General features: G+C 39.4%; 1 protein-coding gene across 6 annotated transcripts in view; it reads right to left on the reverse strand.

Annotated features, from left to right (window-relative positions):
- tfap2e (transcription factor AP-2 epsilon) overlaps positions 1 to 24,910 on the reverse strand; it is a 127,205-nt gene extending 102,295 nt beyond the window's left edge. The window contains exons 1-6 of one of the 6 annotated variants that reach the window (XM_073034417.1): positions 24,790 to 24,910; positions 20,105 to 20,474; positions 16,697 to 16,772; positions 15,850 to 15,889; positions 12,997 to 13,458; positions 5,399 to 5,459 (exon numbers count right to left, since the gene is read on the reverse strand). In XM_073034417.1, coding sequence (XP_072890518.1) covers positions 5,399 to 5,459; positions 12,997 to 13,443 — 508 coding nt within the window. In that variant the 5' untranslated portion in view covers positions 13,444 to 13,458; positions 15,850 to 15,889; positions 16,697 to 16,772; positions 20,105 to 20,474; positions 24,790 to 24,910. The other 5 variants (XM_073034420.1, XM_073034419.1, XM_073034416.1 and 2 more) reach the window with 5 other exon arrangements.
- Between the last annotated feature and the right edge of the window lie 374 nt (positions 24,911 to 25,284).

Below are 25,284 nucleotides of genomic sequence, written 5' to 3' on the forward strand. Positions count from 1 at the left end.
CCTTGTTACGCCAAGATGCATTTGTTTTCACTAAATCGCACTCTGGCACCATTCAGCTTCAGCAGGAATTTGATCTTAGTCGTGAGATACTAAAATTAGAAGCCTTCATTGTCCTATTTTGGGAGTCTGGTGTCACCCTTATTAATGCGACACAGAGTGATCTCAGAATGACGAATGCACTAAGCATGGGGACCTCAGTCTCTCACAATAAAACTACAAATCCCGGATTATTAACCCTTTCAGTGAAAACGCTGGGTAAATTCTACGCTTTGTGGGTGAAAGAAACTCTCTCCGTTCTGTCTGAGAACCACCTCAAGAGTTCACATCGGCCCTGAGAACAACCATTCGTTCAGAATATCTACTCCACCTGTAACTATTAACCATGCTTTAATCGTTGTGCTGAAATGTATGAAAATACACGGCTTTGTATTTGTTAATCTAATTTACATGTTGAAATATCCTAGTACTAGTTTTTAAAGAAATTGATTCAAGTTATAAACAAAGATGCGTGTACCCGCTGACGTACAACTTGTTGACATTAGTGACAGCAACGCCAAAAGTAAGCTATGCTTATAAGTTTATCTGTGCTTCAGAACACTAAGCGAAATGAATACTACTAATATTTACTCGAGATTCGCAGCGTAATTGAAACAGAAACTTTCTTTTAAGCATGCAAGTCTAGTAAAGGAATTGTGCCACAGTTAAACCCCGTCCTTGTGATTTAATTGGGGATTCAATGCCTTCCATACCCTTTCATAAACGGAAAATAATGGTATGTAACAATATTTTGGCAATGAACTATCGTAAATGAAGCGTTGAAATACTGTAGCTCTCGAACAATAACTCAACTACTGTACTAAGCTGAGTAAATAAAAATCGATCTGCTATTATAATTCCGTAATGAGTGAACCTGCCCAGCTTGAAAATGCGTACTTTCTAATGTACAGAGATAAAGGTAGTCAAGCGCTCGGCAAGTCTACGGGGAAAGTTTACCAGCTGCTCGATGTGTAAGCCAGAGAAGCAGACAAACACTGGGACTGAACCAGAACACACTCTGAGAGTAAGCAGAACACAGTATTTAAAAGGTTGTAATGTCCCAGGCGAGCTGAGATTCCTCGGTGCCGAGCGGCGAACGGCTGTCTAAGGCTGTAATAGCTCAGCAGGGGCTAATAACTGAAATGAGAGCTAAACGAGCCCAGGAGAGGGTTAATGAACACCCATCTATCACCCGCCGACACTCTTTCCCCGTCCATTACTGGTTTGCAGGCTTTTCACGATTATTTGTATTTTCATTTTGATGCATGTTTTGTTTTTACTCGTTCCGTCCGTTTCTGAGGCCGCTTGTTCTCCCGATGATTATGTTTGGCGTTTGTTTGAATTATGTCGCTATTAATTTTAATCTCAATCTTCCAACCAACCCTTCTGTCTATCTCTCTCGCTCTATTTATCTCTCTTTCCTTCGCCCTATGTTTCTGTCGCTCTCTGACTCTGTGTGTGTGTGTCCTCCTGGCTCTTCCTTTCTCTCTCTCTTTGCCCCTCTCAGACTGCGACTGCTTCTATCAATTTTACTAAGGTCATGTATTGGGGCGCGTTATCTCCCAATAAGCCAGTCGTAACTGAGCGCCACACAAACCCCTGGGGAATTTAAGAGGTAGGTGGGCGGAGATGAGTCAGCCATTCCGTCAAGGTGGCTTTCAGAGTGGGGAAAAAGGAGGCCCCAGCGGCATCTGCTGGAAGCCTGATTGGCTGACCAGTAATATTAGTTTAATATTTATTTTACACGGTTCGGCAACGATATGCAAAAATTCCGCCAATATTTTAAAACGTTCTAAATGGGTTTTTTTTTTAAGAGTCATATGACAGAGAGAAAAACGCGGTGCTGAACCTTCGAGGACTCGGTAAGGAAAGCCCCCTCCGAAGCAGTCATGGCATTTTATTGTGAGTTAAAAGATCTGATCGGAAAAGCAAAGGGGCGAATAATTTGGTGATATGAAATCCACTAAACTCTGCTGCGCTTAAAAGTCGGCCAGAACTTTGACCGGCCCGTGTTAGACTTTAGACTGCCTTACTCTCTCTAGTTTAACTTCAAATCAGTTTTGGACAATTTGTTAATTAAAACAGTAAACTCCAGACACCCTTAGATTCCCTCCTCCAGCTAAATTCATCTGGCACCGAAGAGGTTAAACACGCAAATTATTGGGATTGACGCGGAATCTCTACTACTGGCTCATTCTACAAAATGCTCAGAAATGAACGTCGTTTGTTTTGGTGCAGGCTCATCATGTCTAAAATGGACTGTGTTGAACTGATCAAAAAACAATATATTTCCCTTTAATCACGCTCACTGAAACGCCACACATTTCCACAGATGTGAGAATAAATTAATTTGAATAATACCTTCCCTGGTGTCCATCAAACCACCTCGGTGTTTTTTTGGAAACAAATGTACAAGACTGGCTGAGGTTATACGCTTTAAATAAAACTGAAGTGATTACTTAAATTAAAGTTGCCAAATCTAAAGGAGATTATCTCCTTTTCGAAAACATTTCTAGTTAGGAAGGTATATTACTGAGCCCTTCGGTACATTTGTCGTGAAACTGACAGGTGAAGTATTAATTTTGAAGTCAAGATCCTCTTAGTTAATCCGCTGTTCCGGTTTCACACAAAATGACGCGGGCACGAGTCAATTTCTAATTCGCGCTCGTTTTTTCCACGAAAACACTGGTTGTACCAAAGTTCCTAGTTTTCCTCAGAATGGCTTATTTCTCTACACCGTTTTATTCCCGAATATCCGGTTGTTATGAATAAGTGCATTCAGATTACAGGAGCAATATTTGGTTTTCAAATGCGTAGATCAGTTATCGCCTACGCCAAACGTTTCAACTTCCAAACTGGAAAATATTGGCAAATAATGGCGTAGAAAAGGAATAGAAAACTTTGAGAATACGTCAAGGAAGAATATATTTGCCGCCAAAGTAAAACGGGAGCCAAATAAATAGTAATGAAGCACTATCGGTAAATGCAAGGGGGAAGTGAGTGAGGAACGCCAGAAACGAGGAAAATACAAAATATTGTAGGGAGGAAGGCTGGAGGGGTGAAAGGAGAAACAATTATGAAGGCAGAAATCAACTATGAAACTCAATTATCATGGAATAAAGTAATTGTCTTGTAAAAAAAATGGGAGAGACGGGCTTTGGATATGAGCAGTAAGGGATGGGCAGGACAGATTCAGGCAATAAGAAATGGAAGGAATCAGACTTTGTGTTTGATTTACCAGGGAAACAAATCAATCTGAGATTTAAATTAATATACGTGAATACATTTTAAAAAGTAAGCATTGCAAACTACGCCAATGAAAGTCACAGGATAACATCACTTCCGAATTTCACCGGCATATTATGAAAGAATTTAGAGAAGTGATCCCCAAGTCATTTTATATAATAATGTGTTGCAAATGCAAGGGATGCAGTGAAGAAAGTAGCATAAATATCCAAGGAACTATTAAAGTCACAATATTGGAGGCTATAATAAAATAAAAAAATAAATCTCAAACGAAAAATATTTTTAAATGCATTGAATAGATTATACAAGGAAAAGTTCAGCTTGGTCATTCTCACTTAACTAAGTAACAGAACGACACAGAGAGAGTCAACTAGGGTAATGTTGTAGATATAATGTATCTAGATTTCCAAATGACTATGATAAAACAATACATAATACAGTCATTAATAAAATCAGGGGAGAAATAACGTACATGTTATCTCACCCGTGAGGGGAAAAGAGCTGGCAGAAAGCTAAAAGAGTTCACTATAAGTAGTCACTACAAAAACAAGTTTTAAATTTGCAAAAAAAAACAAATTGTATACAGGGAACAGTCAATACGATGGAGGACTGAAGCAAGTTGAGACACCAATAAGCTGCCAGAATGGACAAATAATGAGGAAATGAATAAGCAAATACTTGCGAAGCATATCAATTTGTTGGGAAGAATAATTAGAACAAATATTATTGTGAAAGTAAACTTAAACACATTAAAGAAACAAAAGGGTTTTAAGTACAAATATACTAATTACGAATAGTAGCAACACGGGTTATGTCATACAAGACAACAGAGCCAGATCTTGCGTTTATATTTGGAGGGGTGGAATTGAAAAGTTTACTAGTTGCAATCTTCTGTTAGAGCACAATTGCGGGCTGTATACATTTCTCGGTAGATTATGGTAAATGAATATTGAAGAAAAAGATGGGGTGCAAAAAAAATCACAAACACGGTACCACAACAAAGAAGTTGCGTATTTCAAGAAACTATGGGTTTTCTTCAGTGAGGTCCAAAAATGGCCAATTAGAAATAGATAGCATATGAAATCTTTTTTTATAGATTATGTTTAGGGAGAATGTGAAACTAAAAGCCGTCAGCTTAAATCTAACATGTAAAGTGAAGTGGAGAATTTAGAAGATTCGGTAACAGAGAAAACGGAGGAATTTTCCATCTCACGGATAATACTGTATTTGAAGAGGTTAATTAATGAGTATGAATAAGTTATGCTTAACCGGCAGGGGAAAAAAAAAGTTCGAATTTGCCATGATGGCCAATTTAGCTTGATGGGACAAGAAGCCTGTTTCTGCCCTATGTAATTATTTGTAAAAACGCCTTCTACTATTACTCGAACCATAGACATAGCCCAAGTCTCACTCATAAACATCGGAGATTACTTTGATAAAGGCACATTTTAATCATGAAAGTTTCCCTGGCAGTTTTGGTTCGGGTGTAAGTCAATATTTTATATAACGAAATAGCAAACCAACCCAAGCCTGTTGTAGGCAAGTAATTGCCAGTATTCCTGATCAGCATTCAGGATTATATAAAATATAAGACAACCGCTGCTTGTGGAATGTGACTCACTGCCCGCAGATCACAAGCTTTCAACTGCAACATAGCTATTCAGGCGCCCTCCCACACGTACAAAACACTTAAAAAGCAACACGATGTTTATCCTTCACCTCTCACGATCTCGCAGCAAGGAAATAGAAACATTATCCATTGAGTCTTGTTTACTGAATATGCTTAGGTGTAAATCTCTTTCACATACATTAAACCACATCCATCTCAGCCTGAAATCGGGTTACGATGAAATAACCAATGCATCTAACATTGACAAAAAGGAGCATTAAGTGGGTGTAAATCGATTTCTGATCCTGCATATTTTGTCTCCGTTAGACGGTGTGTCCGTGAATATAAATTCTCACTCAGTGATGTGATGGAAAGCGTAATACATTTCGAATGTAACAGATTCCCATTTGTAAGAATATTTCATATCTCGCAAGACGGGTTTACTATATTTAAAGTCAATTACAGTTACAGTACTTTAATTTGAACAGAGGAAGTTAAGTCGTTTACCTTTTTTGATTACAGACTGGTCCAATAAATTCATCCCAGGGCTTCCGTTATCTTCCACGGCCTGAAGGGGGAAAAGCGCGAATCGTTATTTAATATCCTTTAGATATAACTCTCTCACACTCTCTCTCTCTCTCCCTCCCCCTCCCTATTGATAATACTGCACTACCATTGCTTCTGAATTAATGAAAATCTAACCCACATGTGATTTCATTCTACATTTAGGATAGAACCAAATGGAGTGAGTGGATCCACTGGTTCCGTTATATATTGCCTAATTTTCCCACTTATCCGGAATTGCAGTTCCCTCTAGACGGGAGTTTATCAATGTAATCTAGATGTATCATTTTCTTTCCATATTAACTTTTTCTCAAGGGTTTTCCTTTTGCCAGTATCACTGTGCCCGGACGCGCCATCTTCAACCAAAGTTCACGTGAGCTTCTGCCGGGGGCTTGTCAATGCCATCTCTCGCCGACCTCGCAACAGCACCCTAAAATAGTCACAGTCAGCGCAAAACTCTTTGTGAGTGCAGTGGAAAGGCGAATCATAAAGGATACAATCTGCGAGCTAAGTTCCAACAAACCAGCCGCGTATTTCCCGTTATTGTTCTTGGTGTTGTTCATTGCTCGTCAATCTGGTGTGCGGCCGATTAAAGAATTTTGACAGTCGCATACTTTGACACTGGGCAAGAGATCACTTTGCAAATACATATTGCCGTGTTCTTCTAAATTAGAGCACCCCAAAATTGATACGAGTTAAGGACAAGAACTCACAATGAATGAGAAAAGGCGTTGCCAATTTACTTTGCAGCCCGCGGTTTAGACATATTCCGAATATCGATACTAAAGAAGGACTTGCCCTTTTGTACCCATGCTGATATGCAGGGCTGCGTACAAACTATTGAAAATATACATTACGCAGGTTAGTCAGCTTTAAGAGGTGTAATAGCATGTGAGGATCTTGGATAATTTTTGTATGTCCTGTCTTGAATAATTTAATAGCTGACATTGATGACTGGTACTGTGGTGACCATGGTTCTGAAATTTACACTTTGCTATTTATTATTGTCCCTCTATCCCTAATCCGCGTGGTGTTTGTTTCTCCATTACTTCTGCATATTTACTTATCATATATATATATATAATAAATCAGCAAGGTACATAATCATTTGTAAATAGAAGAGCTGAGGCCTTTAGGGTCAGATTCCAATTAATAATTGCTGCTTGCTCCCAACAATATTTTAGAAATGGAAGAGAACATGATTGGATACTTTTAATTTGTACCCAACAAATAATTGCTAAATGAGCTGAAAAGTGATTTGCTGCGACTGAACATTTCTGTCTGCCGATTGAAGATTTGCGCTTAAAGTGGAATTCGGGCTGACTTCAACTCTGACCAATTCTCCGGCCTGGATCAAACTTTTGTATGGTTGAAATATATAGGGCCCAAATCCTGAATCCGAAGTAATTGACATGTTTCAAATTACTCATTCTAATTAGATGAGAGTGCATTTGATTCCCAATGTACGTGATTTAATGATTATTTAATGTGTCGTGCTCCTACAACAGATTGTCCCCCAGATCCTGATATTAAACTATTAAAAATAAGAGAAAATCTGCAGATACTGGGAATCAAAGCAGCACACACAAAATGCTGGGGGAACTCAGCAGGCCAGGCAGCATCTATGGAAAAGAGTAAACTGTCCGACGTTTCGGGCCGAGACCCTTCTTCAGAAACTATCAAACTCTGACGGACAAACGCTACAATAGCAGGAAAAAAGACGAGGAGATAAAACCATCTGCATGCAGCACTAAATAATGAACTGTAAGGGGTAAGGAATTAAAATTTGGACCAGTGTCGTGTTATGGAGTCTTCAACATGTTATTCTTACATCGGGACTAAAAGGGCAATACCTTGATATTTTATCTGATGCATCAATGTTCTCCCCGGTATATTTGGAAAAGTGGACTGGCGGAATCAGATTCTTCCCCTTTGCCCCCACAATCCCAGGTCTAACAGTGATTTTTTTTAAAAGATGCACAACAGTACACTGGGTATCTTAAAGGGTTAAAGTATCTCATCTCCATAGTACCCATCGTGCAAACAGATATGTATTATAAAGCATTAGAATTAGCGCCATATGTCCTGGTTGTTTATGGTCACTTTGGGATTTAAGTCATAGCATCTGTGATACGACAGAGCCATCATCAACAGGAAATCCTATTTATATCTAACCACGTTGAGAGAAGTGGTCCGTCTGATTGTAGTTTGTTGCGCAAGTCTGGTGAAGAATCTAGACAGGCAGAGTGTAGGGCTCCTAAGCGCTCTCTTACAAACGTAGGAGTAAACCTGTAGGCACCAACACATGTGTCGTGTAAATTGATCATATGTCCTGCCAGTCTTCAGTACTAATTTAAGTTACTTTGGTTTGTCAAGCGGCACAGAGCTTACTGCACCCGAACTGCAGACTTCATGAATATCGATTGCTTCAAGGCGAGAACTTAAGTTTGAAACGAAAGTTGGTATTCCATGGGTAATGGTCAGTGTTGTAAACGTGAAATATCCACGAGGTTACTTTAGTGTAAAACTAATGCAGCATTAATCTGTTCCGGGAGGTCGCGCTGAAGCTCTCGGGCAGTCTAAAACACCTTTGACGGAACTGGCCCTTCAATGTGTCCACTTCGGTATTCACACTCACAGTTCGTAATGGATTTCATAACACAAGACAGAAAGGGGGGGGATTGGGACGGGATCAACAGGAAAGTACCTCACAGAATTCCATCAGTCCCCTGCTCAGATCAAACGTATTACCCTTGTTTTAGTACATCGAGCAGAAGGCTCGAGTCTAATACAAACGTGTCAAGTCCTCAATCGCCAGGGGACAATTTCTAAATGAATTTACCACATTAGGAGAAAAGTTAATGGTATACATTTTGTCAATGCCGTTAATATCTTGCAAAACGATAATCTAACAGAAAAGGTACAATTCAAACTAAACTAAAACTTTTCTAAAAATATAATTAACAGTGTTAGATTAACTTTTTTAACCCACAGCCGCAAAATACATCATCGTTTCCGGCCTTTTGAGAATGTAAGGTGTTTGAATTAATCTCCATTTGAATTTCAAAATATAAGTACAGAGGAAATATATCTCTTGCAAGCCGCGTTCAAATACAATTACGGAAGCTAATAAGTATACATTATACTGTGTGGATCATGCCCTTATTACATTATAGCTTTAAATTAGGGAGAGTTACGGTTTATGGTAAATTGAAATTACTGAATTCCTCAAGGAATTATATCCCATTGCTAGCAATAAACGCTCCTTTGTGATTACATTATCGTTTTATATCACAATAATTCGCAATGATTAGCGATAAGAACGGTTACTTTCGAACTCGAAGCGAACTTTCACTCAAAACGCTTTCCCCATTCAATACCGAAGACCCCGATTATGTCAGGCTGGTAAATCCTATTTGCTCTCCCAATTTTGCATACTGTAATAATTTTAAAGCAAAGAAGAATACTTGGCGTAGTCCTAAAAACTCAACAGTGCAGAGATCAAGTTGGTAGTTGATTAAATATCTCCGGTTAGCAAAACTAGTACTAATGGGCAGGTGTTTCGCGGTTTGTTAACTTTCTGATGTGCTGTGACTTAAATATAAATTCTTTTAGCTGCTTAATAATTTCAATATTTGAGAACTATGTTGAAATAAATGTTCTACGAATATCAGTTTTCGGGCATCATCTGTGAGTGATAAAACTACAGTTCTCCCCTCTTAAAGAATGCCTAATCTTTGGCAGTACACATCAGGGGTAATATGACTTTGAGGGAATGTGAGATTATGCGATATGTGACATTTAGGCGATATGATATTAAGCCTACTGCGATATCGAATACATTAAGATATTGAACCTGGATCATTCGGGCGAATGCTACGTTGTAGTAGGAAATTTAAGGTCGAAGTTTAGAACTCGTATTAAATATGACGGGAGAAATATAATGTTACGTGGAATCTGAGAGTTGAGGGACATCTGATATTGATAGAGTGCGACATTGGGAGGAAAGTGCCATGGGGCGGAAATAGGGTGGGGTGACAATAGATTAAAGATCAGCAAAATGCACATGTTGCCCCTTTCCTTCTGCCAAAATACTTATCACCGAATCTCAGCGTGTACTATCTGCACCTTCCAATAAAAGCTAGTTTCTTTTAAAAAAAAGCAAGATCGAACATTCCGCGGATTCTTCACAATTAGTTTCACATCCAGGTGGTTGTGGGTCGTGCTGTATCTGTTCTGAGAATTTACGACGTGTCTCGGGTTCTCATGTCCTTTAAGAGTTTGTGTTCTGAGAGCAGTAAATCATTAAACGTCCCTCATTATCTAACCAGATTTCACGGTATTTTCACTTCGTTCAATTTGGCTTTATTTTGTCCTCTAGGAAGGTAAAACGGTAGTCGACGTTACGCTAGGAAACTATTTGAAATTTATTGCGGAACTTATTTTAATACAGACGTTATATTATTTAAAGATTATGACCCATGGAAGTTCTTATTAAAGCATTGTTAGTCCGTCAGTACACATTATGTCGCGATCAGGGCAATAGTTAAACGAGAAACACCAGCTGGTAATTTAGTAATTAAAACACGTTCTTTCGGTGGGAATTGCAGTATTTGAAAATGAACTAAGTGTTATTCTGGAAATAATTATTTACCAGGAGCAGAAATTTCAGGCGAGTGACAGGCCGTTTCTCATTAAACTGACACCTGGAATGGCACTACTGTGCTAAGACCCAGTATCACGTTAAGGCTATGCACCTGGTTCCTAACTTACACCGAAACTCGTGCAATATGAATTACACACCAAAACATCATGCGGAGACCGCACTAATACTCCCGGTAGCAAACGCCCTCTAACTAAGTTAGAGGTGCAATCCATTTCTATCAAAGACCGGTTGTTATTATATAGCTATCATGTTACCTTGTCGACAGAATGACTCTTTTGAATGAAAAAAAACTTTTGGGAACATAATAATATCTTCATAGGCCATTTTGCCAACGCTCTATCTATAATACGAATTTAAAACCTGTCTTCATTGAATCCAGATATAATTGCGTTAGTTCAATTAAGCAGATTGCTCTATTTAAAATGAATGCATTTCAAACTGGCATCTGCAACAAATGTGCTCATGATGTTATGAATTGAAAGATTATTACCCTTATGCCTTCCCGCATTGAGTAGAAATCTATAGTGGGCCCATGATCTGATAACTATAATAGCATCAACTGAGAGGCCCCAGAACTTGGGCGGAAACGGTGGAATGAGTAGGTCTGCGGGCAACAGGGACGGGAAAGACTTTTCAAAAAAGAATTGAAAGATGCCATCGACAAAGTGAAAAGTAAAGGCGAAGTTAAGATTCGAGATCATAGTGAAGTCAATTCGGAAACCTTTAAAAAAGTCGCACCTTTGCTCGCATTTCTCTGATATTTACGATCCGCTTCACTTGATTTAAGTAAAACAGAAATTTTGGCACTGGTAAACGTAAAGATCGCTTTTCAAAAGCAATATATTATTTTTTAATGAAAATAAAAGGTAATTCTGTTTGTAACGGAGCACGGAGACTCAACAGATTCATCCAAAGGGGGGGGGGGGAACTAATTTATCATTTTGCACCTAGTTATAAAATGATCAGAGAAAAGCAATGTTAATAACAGTGAAAAGTTACGCTCCCATATTTTTCAACATCGTCGCAATCCGCATAAAGCGGGCACTTCGTGAGCGATACTCTTTCTGTGCTCTGAATAACTAATTTAAGCCTTTCGACGGCAGACGATTTCTTCCCATATTTATTTGCCATTCGGAATCTGTTTTTTTCGTTAAACACTGCACGCCCGTCCAGCGCGCGGAGTTAATAAAGCGAGTTGTGTTTACAAAGCCTATAATTAGAAAAAATCTTTCAGTGGAACGATCCACCGAGACCAAGTTGAATAGATCTCGTCAATACTGGAGCCAAGGGAGAGACCATACAGGATTTAGTGATATGCTCATCTTAAATCGTTCTTGATTTTATTTGAGACAACTCATCCGGGCAGAACGAATTCAAACCGAGGGATCTGCCTTAAGACCGTTCATGTATTGTATTAATAACATATTGCCGTGCTTATGGTTATGTTGAGTAAAGGCGGAAACCGAATTAAACTACTCAACATATTTATTTTTAATTCTGATTTTTTTGCTGTATATCAACGAAATTGAAATGAAAAAAAAAACAACACCTACAACGTTGTTATTACTAGGAGAGCTCGATTGTATGTCTATAACATACACGATGCGCCACTGGTTGTCACTTTCGTTTTGAACACCCTGGCATCGCGGGATTCATCGAAAAAGGCAGCAACCATAATAAATAACTAGATGTGAATCTCTGCAGCAAGGACTTGCCGTTCATCCGACCAGATTAATGTGAGTGCCCTGAAGAGAATTAAGTATTGGAATTGCTGGATGTTAATCCAGATTGGACATCAACACCCGACACTATTTCGTGAAACCTGTCAGTTTATGCTATGACCGTCAAGCTACATTGTTAAAGTATAAAACCAACAACCCATCCAAATCCTGAACACAGAAGAGAACAAAGGGTGTGGGGTGTGTTGTGGGGGGCGACGTGGGGGGAGGTGAGAGACAACCACAGTGCATAGCCAACGTGTGACAATTATAAACCGATTCTATTAATAAAACTACACTTGCTCTTCGTACTTTAAGTTAACTCATTACTAAGTTTCTTTTTCCTTCCAAACCAATCGTTGTTGTCAGCAGTGCTGTATATGGGGCAGAACGATTCCCTCGCCGTACATTAACTGTCAGCTAATTATTACTTGGATTGCACTACCTGTATGTACAATTTATATTTTCATTTATATTTATCATTATTATTGTTATGAGCAGAGAGACAACATCTGCCTGAAGTAAATTCCTTGTATGTGCACAGGTACTTGGCGATTAAAGTCTGATTCTGATTCTGATTCTGATTACATCACACTAGCCTTCTCCTTTAAAACTATGCAGATTTTATTTTAAAATATTTATTATATAATAATGATATATTTATGAGTCTCCCGTCTAAATGTTGATTTGGGAAATCAATTTATAAAATGGAACTAAACGTTCGGAGACGAGCAAGTTCAGGATAAAACGCAAATTCGAGAACAAAATATAGCCGAATGCCCTGTTTTCCATTGCGGTCATTAATGACAGGAGGGATTCGTTGAGTTAGATCAGAGCATCTTTTCGGATTGGCGAACTGGTATAAATACAGTGTCAGCGTTTGCAAACAATGCTATCGAGTCCTCCCATGTCCAATGTGAGCTTGCCACTGGGAGACCGGGGAGAGACAACTAATCAGTTCATAGAAAACTTTTCAAATTCGTGCGCTGTCATTTCGTTATTTTAATTTCCCTGCAAAAAGAAATTTCGGGAATAACCTTAAATTTACATCTGTAATCCTTAGGGCCGGCTTATTTAATTAAAAAAAAACAACAAAATGTCACTAGAATAACTGTCCCATCACGCATGCCTCCGTGTTATTAGATAGGAGCCCGTACCTGTACGTCATCGAGCCCGTGGTGATTGAGAGCGTGGAGAGCGAGCGTGTCAACCAGCCCATGGTTTGAGTCAAGGCCGTGGCCAGAGTGGAGAAGCACATCAGGCCGCCGGATCCCATGATAATCCCGACGGTGATCAAGGCTTGACAACTGAGACAGACCCCGGGGTTGGTGCAGGATACCCTGCTCGGCCGCCACCTCCTGGCGTTGCCTCTGTTGCCACGGGTGCTGCTGGGGCTGGTGCAAAGGGCTGGCCAGGGAGTAAGGATCGTTGACGTGAGCGTAGGGCTCCTGACTCTGAGGGTAGGGCAGGGGCTGGTAGGGCGGTGGGAAGTAAGGCGGCTGGAAGTCCGAAGAAGGGGTATGCGAGAGCGGCGGGGCCGTGGAGTAGGGAGCCTGGCTCATGGAGCCGAGCTGGGCGAGCCGGGCACTATGACTGCTGTTCATTCCATCATGCCGATCCTGAAAGAGGAAACAGAACAGCGATTACTGGAGCGAAACTCGTTGCATGCACACAGGCAAAACAACACAGTGCTCCCCGCTCCATTCCCTTCCCTTCTTCGATTTAACGAGCCGATCCTTGGAGGTTTCTCTCCCTCTCCCTGTTTTACAATTCCAACTCTGCGCAGTACTATTTTAAGTTCGATTCTCCGCCGAACTTCTGTCTATATCTAAAATCGGACCTTTTTCCCTGACAAGTTACTGTGAGGAAATATATCGGCTGCAAATCCGGAAATAAGTCAACCACCCCCACCACTAGCCCCGAGGAAAAAAAGACCCCCTCCCTCCCCACACACCCCTCATCTCTACAGTTCTCCCGATTTGTTTTTCCGTTGTGTGTAAAAGTTGTCCTTTGTTGGAGTTGCAGTTTTGACTCGTTTATTTCGCCATTGTGAGAAACATAAAGTTCGCCAAAATAACGAAAAGGGCGGATAAAAACAACGCGCGTTTTCGGAACCATCTGTTGTTATTTTACTCGATACGAAAATAAACGCAGTCGCGATAACGTTTTTAGCTTCGATTTCATATAAATGACGCCGTTCCCCCCTTTTCTACTGTTCTTACCATTGCAGCGTATGTGTGCACCAACATCTGTGCGATCTGAGGACACCAAATCCCAAACAATCCCAGTCGTTTTGTATGTGTGTCTGCGTCTTGTTTCAATCGGAGCAACTCCAAAGAATTAGGAGAAAATGAGTCCAAAATCCATATAAAGATCCGTATGCTGGGGTTTATTTGGAAGAGAAACCAAGAGGCTGGGATCGGATCCGAGTTTCTCTCTCTCTCTTTCTCTCTCCCTCTCTCTCTTGCTGTGAGTCTCTCCCACTGAGTCCGGGCTTTCTCTTCTATTAAATATCACCAAATCTTTAATCAGCCAGGCGTGAACGAGCACCGCGCGTTCCCGACGCTCGGCTCCGGGGACGCGCACTTCCTGTGTCAAATTGAACAACTCCTGGTGCGGGAGGGATAAGGAAATAGTAGTGGAACCGAAAGAGACATTTCAAAGAAAAGCAAGAGACAATATAATGCACGCTGGCCATTTTATTTATTAAGAATTGTCTATGCGTGTGCTTTGCACATAACTGCCGCCCAGTTCCCTGCAAGTCGAACGCTAAGTGAACAAAATTATCCAGAGCCCAAGAATAGCGTGCAAAAGCAGACCTCTGATAAAGCAGATTAATCGTTGATGTTTCACAGAACACGAACACACTTTAACATGCATTTGGCATTAAAATAAAACACTAAAAAGACATGCACTTCTTTTGGGGAGGCTGTTCAAACTCGGAATGGAGACAACTCGTTTAAAGTTTGAGAGTGGCCTGGTCGGTGCAAGTAGGCGAACGCGGCGACAGCGGGCTTTATCTACCTTTTTCTACCGATCGCGGACGTTGCCGGAGGGCCTGTTTTAAATCTGAATGCGTTGAGCAGTTGGCGTCGCTTGCGGCTCCACTGCCTCAGAACCCAGCTTTATGCTGAATGCTTGCCGGAGTTTCCAGCTCTGCCCAAAGCCTTGGAGATTCGTCGACTCCCCCAAAGAAACAAAATATTGCGGTTAATCGTTTTTGGCTACTCTTCTTCAGATTGCATATAAAAATGAGTGAAATTAAAAATTCAGACACTCGCTTTTGGGGAGTGTATGATGATACAGGTAACTGCAAACTTCACATTCTGCCTTATAGCTAGTGTCATTTTTCTTAGATTTAGTGATTAGCTGCTTTGATAAAAGAGGAACATTTAGCAAATTATTTTCAACAGTGAAAAGGGCAAATACTTTCTACTGGCGTACTTATTTCATTTTCGCCAGTACTCTCTTAACGGCTCTGTAAAAGGCCAACGTCCTTTATGGAATCCGCTCCTTTGTATTTTTCCCCTGTCCTTTAGTATTATTGTCTTACTCAATTACAGGTACAAAGGCTCTCCAAACCATGGTGATCTGCAGAAAAACTTTCTGCTCCAACAGCATCCGTAAATCTGCAAATCTCAACTGTAATACTAAATGAGCAATTGCAAAATGTTACTTACATTTCCGAATTCCTGATATTAATATTAATTTGTTAGTTAGCAGGTGGAACTAATAAATTACTAGATTAGTTTTCAGCTCCGGAACTGCTTTTTTTTGCTAGATAGCAGTTGGACACTGTAGAAACGTTCATTTGTGATCTTTGCTGCGAATGTTGTCCCCGTTACTTTACATTTTACTAGAAATGTTTGTAAATACATAGTTTACACAATGCGGATGAAACGAACGCTGAGGTGAGTGTGGGGAGCTGATACTGTCTCTGATTTAATTAACAGGAAACTGGGTCGATGCAATAACCAAATCTTAGAACAGTAATTAAACATCAACATTACCTGTATTCTGGGCGACGTTCACAAATGTCCCGTCTTCACCCTAACGTTTGGTTAACCGCAATGTTAGTAATAAAGTTTGGGTCAGTTGCAATGACCATTTCGTAACGGCATTGCCACAGGGGATAGCTAATTTACATTTTAAATCCCCAATGTGCGGGGCCGTATATGATATGGTGCTACAATATTTTAAAATCGAAATATTAAAACTCAAAATAAAAAATAATATTAGAAAACTTTCTGAAACAAATTACCCGAAAGTTTAGAACTGTGCGCGATAAGTAATAATGGGGGGGGGGGGAAGCAAACAGTTCCATTTTTAAAAAATGATCTTTATTGTACGAACCAGCCACAAGGCAATCTATCTTTTAGACACTAGAAACAAGGCACATAGTTTGGCAAGCGGATTTGAGAAATTCGTCAATTTAAACAGAATACTACTTCAATCTCTTGCTGTTGACATGAGATTTCTCTTTAATTCTTTTGAAAATGAACTGTCCCTTTAATATGTGAAAGTGTTTGCGAGAGGAGAAGGGGGTGAATGTATAGTATATACATGTAAGTGGGTGCGTGTTGGTCTTGAGAAACTGATAAATGTGAGTCCTGATTTTTAAAACGATATACATACATGGATACTTTATGTGAAAGTGGAGTGTGAGAAAACTGTAGGCGTAGGGTGAGAAGGTGGTCCATTATACTTAGTTGTACTGCTATTAACGAATCGCACTGCAGTGAGGATATGGATGGCATTCTGAAGGATACGCGTATTAGATAGAAAAAACGCAGCTTTTCAATTGAGTTTGCGAAAATCACCCATTGTAACCATATGGCAAATAATGATGAAACATACCGCGGGCTTTCTTCCGTCCGTTCCCGTGGCACAGCATCGTCCTTTGTAGCCATCTCTTCTCAGTCAAGAACTGCACCTTAAAAAAATCAAAACTTTCTGATCTTTAACAAAATAATTTCCCTGATGGAGGGCTAGTTATCCGAGCGTTAAAAATAAATGGCATCAAGAATATCCTTAATACTTCAAAGCATTTAAAATTTGCCAGGTTAAAACAATATACGTATGGTTATGGCACTAAGGAACATTATACAGACTTTTCTAAATGTTGTTGCTACCTATGTACCCAACTTTTCGATTTCTAAGTTGAAGCTAAACAACTTTATCTTATGATCGTGGTTCGACTCATTCAATGAATTTATGTTTTTATTTTTAAGAAGTTATTAGTATAATAAAAGTAAAGGAGAAAGCGCTTTCCCGCTGTCATTGTTTGAAGAACATTTCTCCGGATAACAGAACCTGGATAAAACATGCATTCTGGAACACGGTTCCCTTCCTATTCAGCGTCCATTTCCCCTCTCCTAATTACGGATAAATGAAATCACGTAAAAGTCCTAAGGAAATCCAATATCCATAATTTAACTGAAATTTGGGACCAAATTAATGCCACACTTAAAATGCTCACATTCACGCAAATGCGTACAAGAGATATCAAAAAGTGCAAATTCACAACCGTGTGAACGTGCACTTTGATGCAGGAAGGCCGCAGCTTCATTGCAAATCTATTCATACATAACCTCTTTCGTCATATTCCTTCCAAATAAAACCAATAGTTTGACAGCAGACAGATAGCTGGTGTAACAGGTAAGGCGAAAGGGAAAGTTCAACGTAAATTTATTACCAAAGTACATATATCACCATATACAACCATGAGAGTCAATTTCTTGTGGGCATTCATAGTAAGTACAAGAAACACAATAGAATCAATAAAGATGGTTTTATAAAAATCACACATATATAAATATTATGCATGGGCTCAAAGAGAGAATGGAAATGCTGCCTCCATGATAAAAGTCAATAGTCCACAAAAGTAAGTTGGTAGTTATTTATAAAACAGAATATAACATGGAGTTAGTTAGATCCAATGAAACTCCAATAGGTAGAAAGTCAGGCACTACTATTTTTTCAACTCCCAGTCTTAACCTTCCTAACTTTTTGGATGGGTAGTTGCGGGCTGGTGGAGTTAGGACGAAGAGTTTTGATATACCACTAAAGCAAGTGATCTTTTTAAAAAAATTATAAACTTTTTGAAGAGCAGCGGTATTTATGCGTAAAATTTTAAATTGGAAGGGACTCTGCTGTCTTTCTAATACAATTCATCAATTGACTCCGACTTCCGAGATGCCTCACTTTCCTGGCAATTGGTTCGCTGAATACATATGCCTCTTCTACAATCCTACAGAAGTTGCTCAAATCCGCGTGGTTTCCTAGAGTAGAACCCCAGTGAGTACAACAATAAAAATCAGAAGCAAATAGCGTTTAGTTCTTAGTGTTTTCTGAATTCCTCGGATAACAATGCGCTCTTTGTTTGGGCATTCTGTGGTTCTGATATCATTATATCCCTACAAATGATTTTTCGATTACATTATATACAGACATATGCTTAAATATTAAAATGTCATCCGCACGGGCCCGTGAATCTTCTTTGAACAGTTCCCATCAGAATATTTGCTATCAAATGTTTCTGTTGCTGCCGTCTTTGCGCTTCCATTTTTTTTCATTGCTGTTAACGTTAGCTCATCCTTCTTTACGTTCTCCGGCATGATGCTACGAATGTGTGTCATTACTCTCATCTGTTTACAACATTACTAGCTTCTTTCAGTAACTTTCATCGCCGATTGCTGTTTGTGTTTTCTGTTATAAATGTGTCTGAGATTTGATTCCCTCTCTGCACGTCTTTGCATAATACGTAAATTGAACCCTCGGTTCCCAGTGTCAGCTTTGAGCATTCACAGATTGAAGATCTCACATTAAAATCAATTGAATTCTCCCTCTGTCGCCCGCAGCAATCCCCGGCTTTTTGTTTTGTTGTTGGACGGGAAAAGGGGAGAAGCGATTGTGGGTGAATCTTATCGCCTTTAGAAAGACCAGAATTCATTCTTTTAACAGTATTAATTAAATCAGCTATTAAATTACTTTGGTTATCAAATGTCATTTTCATTGTCACACACTTAGTGACAAATATGGATTATTCCTGCGCTAAGTCACAAGGCCGACTATCGAATTGATGCTCGTTCTTTTTACCTAACATGAATTATTTTTCACTAATGTATGTCACCGATGATTTAATTTATTGACTAACCCCAGCCCATCAACCCCACACACGCGTGCACTTGCAGAGACACATCCGGGATGGAAGCAGTAAGAAGCAAGTATCTAAATATGAGGGGAAAAAATAACACGCGGTGAAGTAACGCGGGCGTTTAAAATGTATTCAGAATTATCTTCAGAAGTAGACGTTCGAAAATGAGGCTGAAACTGAGGCACTTATAAAACTTATCTTCTGTTCGAAGATCGTACTGGTTCGCCCTCTATTTGTTAGCATTTGTGAAAATAAAGACTAATAAACGACGCGTGTTTTTTTTTGTGGAGCGAGTGCTGCGACACGAAGTTCCGTCTTTTATAGGTGTGCATTGGATACAGTACTGTTTAACATTTCCCCGCCCAGCCCAGAAGCACTGTGCATCAGTGTCACAGCGACACCCAGCGGAGCAAACTAATCTACACACCCGCTCCAAAGTAACATTCAGCACTGGAAGGAATCGGAATCTAAAATGTTCTTGTCGGCATTTAACGTTAACCGAGGAAACAGGCAAGAGAACTTGCTCCTTTCTCCCAAATCCTCGACTCAGATTTAGCCTCATTCTTCAGTGTAACTTTACTGTGAATGCGTACAATTATTTGTAATTCAATGTACAATTACAGAACCACTTTTATTTATGTGCCCGGTGTAAAATATTCAGCCATCCGGCTGCCAGGTTATCGGGAGGAGAATAGTGTTTTCTTTTTTGTTAAAAAGTTTGGGCATTGTTGTTTTGCAAAGTCTGGGATTTCAGATAAATGGTAAATCTGACCGTGAGTTGTTTAAAACACTGGAATCTTCAACGTGAATCAAAACGACCGGCAGCATCCATATGAAAAAATGAAATGAGCATTAAAACTTCTGAGACAGTGTAACGATCACCTGAAGAAGGCGATTTAACAGCAGTAGTTACAAGTTAACTGTGAACTGATAAGCATTCACATTCTAAAAATCCCTGGATAATATACTGAATCTGCTGGGAACTTTATAAAGATCTCCTTTCCCAAGAGAAGGTCTAAAATTTGCCTGCAGGCTCTTAACATTAAAAATTAACTACCCAAGTTTAGAGTTCTGTTTGTGCATTCAAGCACAGCTCCTTTGTCACTAACCTCTGTGTAACTCATGGAGAAGTCATGGTATAAAGTAGGTCTGCTTCACCGAGGGTCACACCTTCAAGCAGCCCGGACTTCTGTTGCTTCCGCTTTGAATAAGTTACAGAACTTTCAAATCTTGTAGGCAATTTACTGAACTCCATTAAGGTTTATTATCGGAGCCAGGAATTGTTGTTAAAACAATGATGAGTATAAAGGCGCTTGTAGTTATTTAAGCTTACACAGTAGAGTAACTTTGGACATGGGCCGATATGAAATTGATTGTCAATATCCAAAGTTACTGTCCTAGTGCTCCGACACTCTATCCTTCCCTCAAGTGAAAAGAGCTTGAGATGTCTGTGACTTTGGTGCCCTTGCACAGTGAAATCTGTAAAAGAAGAATAAGGCATAACATCTCAAGCGTTGATACACACTTTTTAAACTCTAATAAAGAAAATTGGAATGCAATCATTAAATACGGAGTCGTTTGTAAAGTATTAATTTTTAAAGGCATACAAATGTTGAAAGTAAAATTGAAAACATTTTTTTTCTTTCCATCTATTTTACTCGTGCTATAACTAAATTTTCCCTCTCCATATGTATCTTACTGTAGTTGCGCGTACCCACTCTAATATACACTAAACTCTTTGTTACGTCCCAGTTTGTACTGAACTCGTCAAATTATTTAAAATACAAAATCCTTTGTTATGTTTAGGCAGGTCCTACAAAAGTCTAGTTCTAACTACCATACCGATAACCGGTTTCAATTTAAGAAATAGCTGCAGCAGAAGATTTTTAAAATAACTAAATATGAAAATTGTGACTAATGGCAGATGCCATTAGTTGTCATTCCATGTCTATTACTTTATTCAATTACATAAAACCTGTATGAATGATCAAGAACAATTTCCATTTATTTGACACGAACACCGTAAAACGTGGCAAGGTGCAAGTGCAGAGAAAAACAGGCATCTTAATATTTTTGCTTGTTAAAGACGTTTTGAGTATGGACTTAGACCAGCATCCAGCATTACTTTAAATGAAGCAGATTATTCACCTCCCGTTTTCTAAAACTGGTGCCAGCTCCAGGTGTAACTGTAAAATTAGTTAACTAGAACGAAGCTGATGGGTAATCATTTCTGGCATGTGTATGTACCGAGTCATAAATTAACCAACATGCACTGCAATCAGAACACACCATGAGTATTATTCAGTTCAGGTCACCGTGACACAGTATTCCTGCTAGCGTCAGTGCAGATAAGAACCGTGAGGGTGACCTCTAGCGTTAGAAGTCTGACTTATGGGGAACGGTTGGTGGAACTTGGACTTTATGGCCTTAAAATCAGTTGCTTCAGCGGTGGCTTTATGAAATTACACGCATAAAAATATCTATCACAAAAAACAATATGAATAATCAATGCCAATTTCAACAACCATTATTGAATTAGAGGCGACATTTTAAACTATTAAAACAAACAAACTTGGGACCAACATAATATACCACTGGACAGGCAGTTTGGCCCACGATGCTATGCCAATCTCGATGCCAGATTATATTAATGCCCTGCACTTCATCCATATCCCTCTTTTCCCTTCATTTTCATGAGCCATCTAAAAGACTCTTAAACTCCAAGCTGCTAATTCCACTGTGTAATCCATTCCAGGAACCTGTCACTCTCTGTGTAAAAAAAACTTGCCCTCATATCATCTTTAAATTTCCTCCATCTGACCTTAAAATAATATCCACTGCTATTTGACATTTCTATCCTGCGTGAAAAGATTCTGACTGTGTGCCTATCTATGACACTCTTAATTTGGTATACTGTGGGCAGACAGTCAGAATTGTTAGCAAAGACATCAAAATATGTTAAAGGATTCTTCTTCATAGAAAGACTGACAAACACACATTGGTTAATGCTTTAGAGTCAAGGAAGAACCAACAATTGTCTGCAATTGAAAGATGTTACAGATACTTTGAATTGATTCAATGCTATTCAAAATACTCCCAAAGATTATGCACAGACTATTTAAACTGCACCACTCAATTTTGCTACAGTGATACCGTCACTTTTTAAAGAGGAGCTATGAAATACTATAAATGGAGCCTTACTAGTATTGATCACATCTCACAAACAAATTTTGGGAGTTGAAGGTAGCTCCTTCATATCTCTATGGACAGACCATTGGTCAGATTAGAGCTGACTGCAATTGCCATTCCACTCATTTGCTTTGAATTTAAACATTTGAATTTGGATATATCTGAACATAAATTTAGCCATAGTGCTTTGTGTTAAACAGGAACACATCTTTTTATACATGTACTGTATGTTCATAGTATGAATCATTCAGGGTCAATTCCTAGCCTCTACGCAATTGTTTGATCCTAATTGAGGCTTGCATCCAGAAATCCTACAACGAATCCCATTGTCCATGAGCTGTTCTAGAGAAAAACAAGATGTTACTCTTCATCAGATTTTGGTGATTTGTATCATAGATTCATAGAGCAATGTCTATGACTCTATAATAAAAATCAGAATAAATTCCAAATCAGGACTGGGCCTGGCATTTGACATTCTCTTTAAATGAACGGCAATATTTCTCATCCTGGTTGATTCTATTGTACCTCTTTGATCTACTGTGATTGTTCACAAGAAAATGAAACTCAAGGTAGTGTGTGGTGACATATACATACTCTTGATAATAATTTTAATTTGAACTTTGATCCTAGATAACATGATGAATGAATAATAACTGATGAATTGTAGCCATTTTCAGAATATAGTGAACTTTCAGCAGAGAAAAGCATCCTTAATCTATTAATCTGCAGATACAATATGAGCTCAAGTGTTCTGATTGACAAAAAGAACTGCATGCATCAAGCTTGAAACTGAACTGATATCAAACACTCCATTCTATGGTATAATAATAAGATTTTGGCACAAAGGTGAAAAGCATTTACTTGTACATCCTAACGTTGAAGACTGTGAGTAATATATTACAGTTAATTTTCCACCTGAGTTCCATATCACAAGGTTAAGGGAACTTGCTGATTCTAGATGGTATGTGCTGATACTAATTCAAGATTAGTTAGATTTTCTCTCTCCCCATTTGTTTTTTATTTCTCACTGTGAACAGATGAATAGAACAATAGATGGTTGTAATTGAACAATAAGGATATAATTCAATCAGGAGATTCAGATGGGATCATAACCACAAGAGGAATGCTGCAATGTTTTATGGATACCGCTCCGAAATCAGGATTAAATTATATCCCTATTACTCAATACAACCCATATATTATTTTTACCATTAGGATATTATAGAATTTCAGCGAAACGAAAACAGTGCAACTGACATCTAAAACTAGTGTCAGAATCGAAATGTTTGAAGATTATGAAAGGTTGCTGTGATGCCATTCTACAAATTATTGAACATAATCGTGCTGAGTGCGAATGTGTGGTGGAATTCCGCTGCCCTTCTCGGCGTTGAAGCATCGGCGCCCCAGCAGTGGGTAGGCCCCGGGTGAGCACCTCCGAAGACCTTCTCCTGGGAAAAGCTTGACAGGCTTTAACCGACGGCAAACCCGGAGGCGTAGCTTTGTGTTCGTTAAAGTTTACCTTCACAGTTTTGTTTTAAAAAAGGAATTTTACATACAGATTACGAAAAATAAACACGAGACACAAGAGACTGGAGTAATAAATAATTTGCTGGAGGAACCCAACAGGCCGAGCAGCGCCTGTTAGGACAAACGAATTGAGTGTTTTGTAAAGTTCTACAAATTAAATGCAATTAAAATGGGTTAAAGCTTTAGGTAAGTTACATGCAATTATTTTCATTTGACTGGGGTTTCCCCATGCAACAGCGATTCTCCTGGGCATTGCTGGAGGATGAACAACACCCGGCTTCACCACTGGACTTCACGGGGGGGGGCGGGGGGGGGGGGGTTGGTGAACGTGATGTCCAGCTGCGAAGCCAAGAGTGAAGTGACTTACTGCGCGTTCATTTCGATCCATAAATGACTTCGGCGAGGACGGCTGATACTGCCGGTTCGTACCATCAGCGTAACCAGCAGGAATCAGTCCATGATTTCACATGGTACATCAAGCAGATTGCTACATTGCTGAGAACTGATGTTTACGCGACTGAATCTAGCACAGATATTTGATTGTTTATTGGTCCAATGCCTATTTTATCTCCCCCCCCCCCCCAATATGCTCCACTTATCTTTAAGGTACTTAACTATAATTTTGTGGATGCTAGGATTCCGTTTATACTCGAACCTAGTCAACTTTTCTATTTTACTTAGTAGTAAATAAGATATTTTGGGTAAAGGCATCAGAGCCAAGCTTGTCGGTGCGCCTGCCCAACACACGTAAATTTTAGAAGGGGTCACTGCTATTCAAGGATGAGATACTGAAATCCCAAAGCAATTCGGTCAATCATGTTGAACAGCGTTCACAGCCTAGAGTTGTTCTCTGCACCTGTACCTGCATGGACTGTAACTGGAGGGTCCTAGCACCCTTGGTGAGGAGCAGAGGCGCTGGAAGTGAAATCCCTTGGACAAGAAAATAAACTCCTCACTGGTCTTAAGAGCTCTAGCATTCAGAGATATTAATATATATTAAAATTTGAGAAACACATACGATAGTTAGAACAATTAAAACATCGAACTAAAACAAAATAATAGAATATAAAAAACGTACCTTTACCTCAGTATCTACATTGTTGAAAGCAGCGAGATTATGGATCAGGCACCCCGCTGATTCTGGGTAACGATTCACCAGTGTTATGCTGGAGAAACCCAGCCAAGACCGGTCCACCATTGAACTCCAAGCGGAGTCTCAGGAAGGACCATGGTAACCGGGTCCGCCCTGTCTCGCCCTCCGGCGCCGGCTCTGTCAATAAGTCCCGAACTCACAGTTCGGGTACTTGTGCACGACTTCAGTTTGAAAGGTTAAATGTCGGCAATTCCAGACCACTACGATCCTGTTCGTTTTGTTCTTTTGTAATTCTGTTTACAGTGCCCTCTCTATAGATAATTTTCCAAAAACAAATCCATCTGTGGACATTCCACGTCCCTGTTTTTGTAGATTTTCAGCAATTGTAATGACAATAGCATTACTAAAAAGTAAAAGACCGCAAAATACTACAAAGTTCAAGCCCTGGCTAAATACTAATTGGGAAAAAAGGCATGAGTA

This window comes from Hemitrygon akajei, chromosome 32 (assembly GCF_048418815.1).
Source record: "Hemitrygon akajei chromosome 32, sHemAka1.3, whole genome shotgun sequence".
NCBI classification, from domain to species: domain Eukaryota; kingdom Metazoa; phylum Chordata; class Chondrichthyes; order Myliobatiformes; family Dasyatidae; genus Hemitrygon; species Hemitrygon akajei.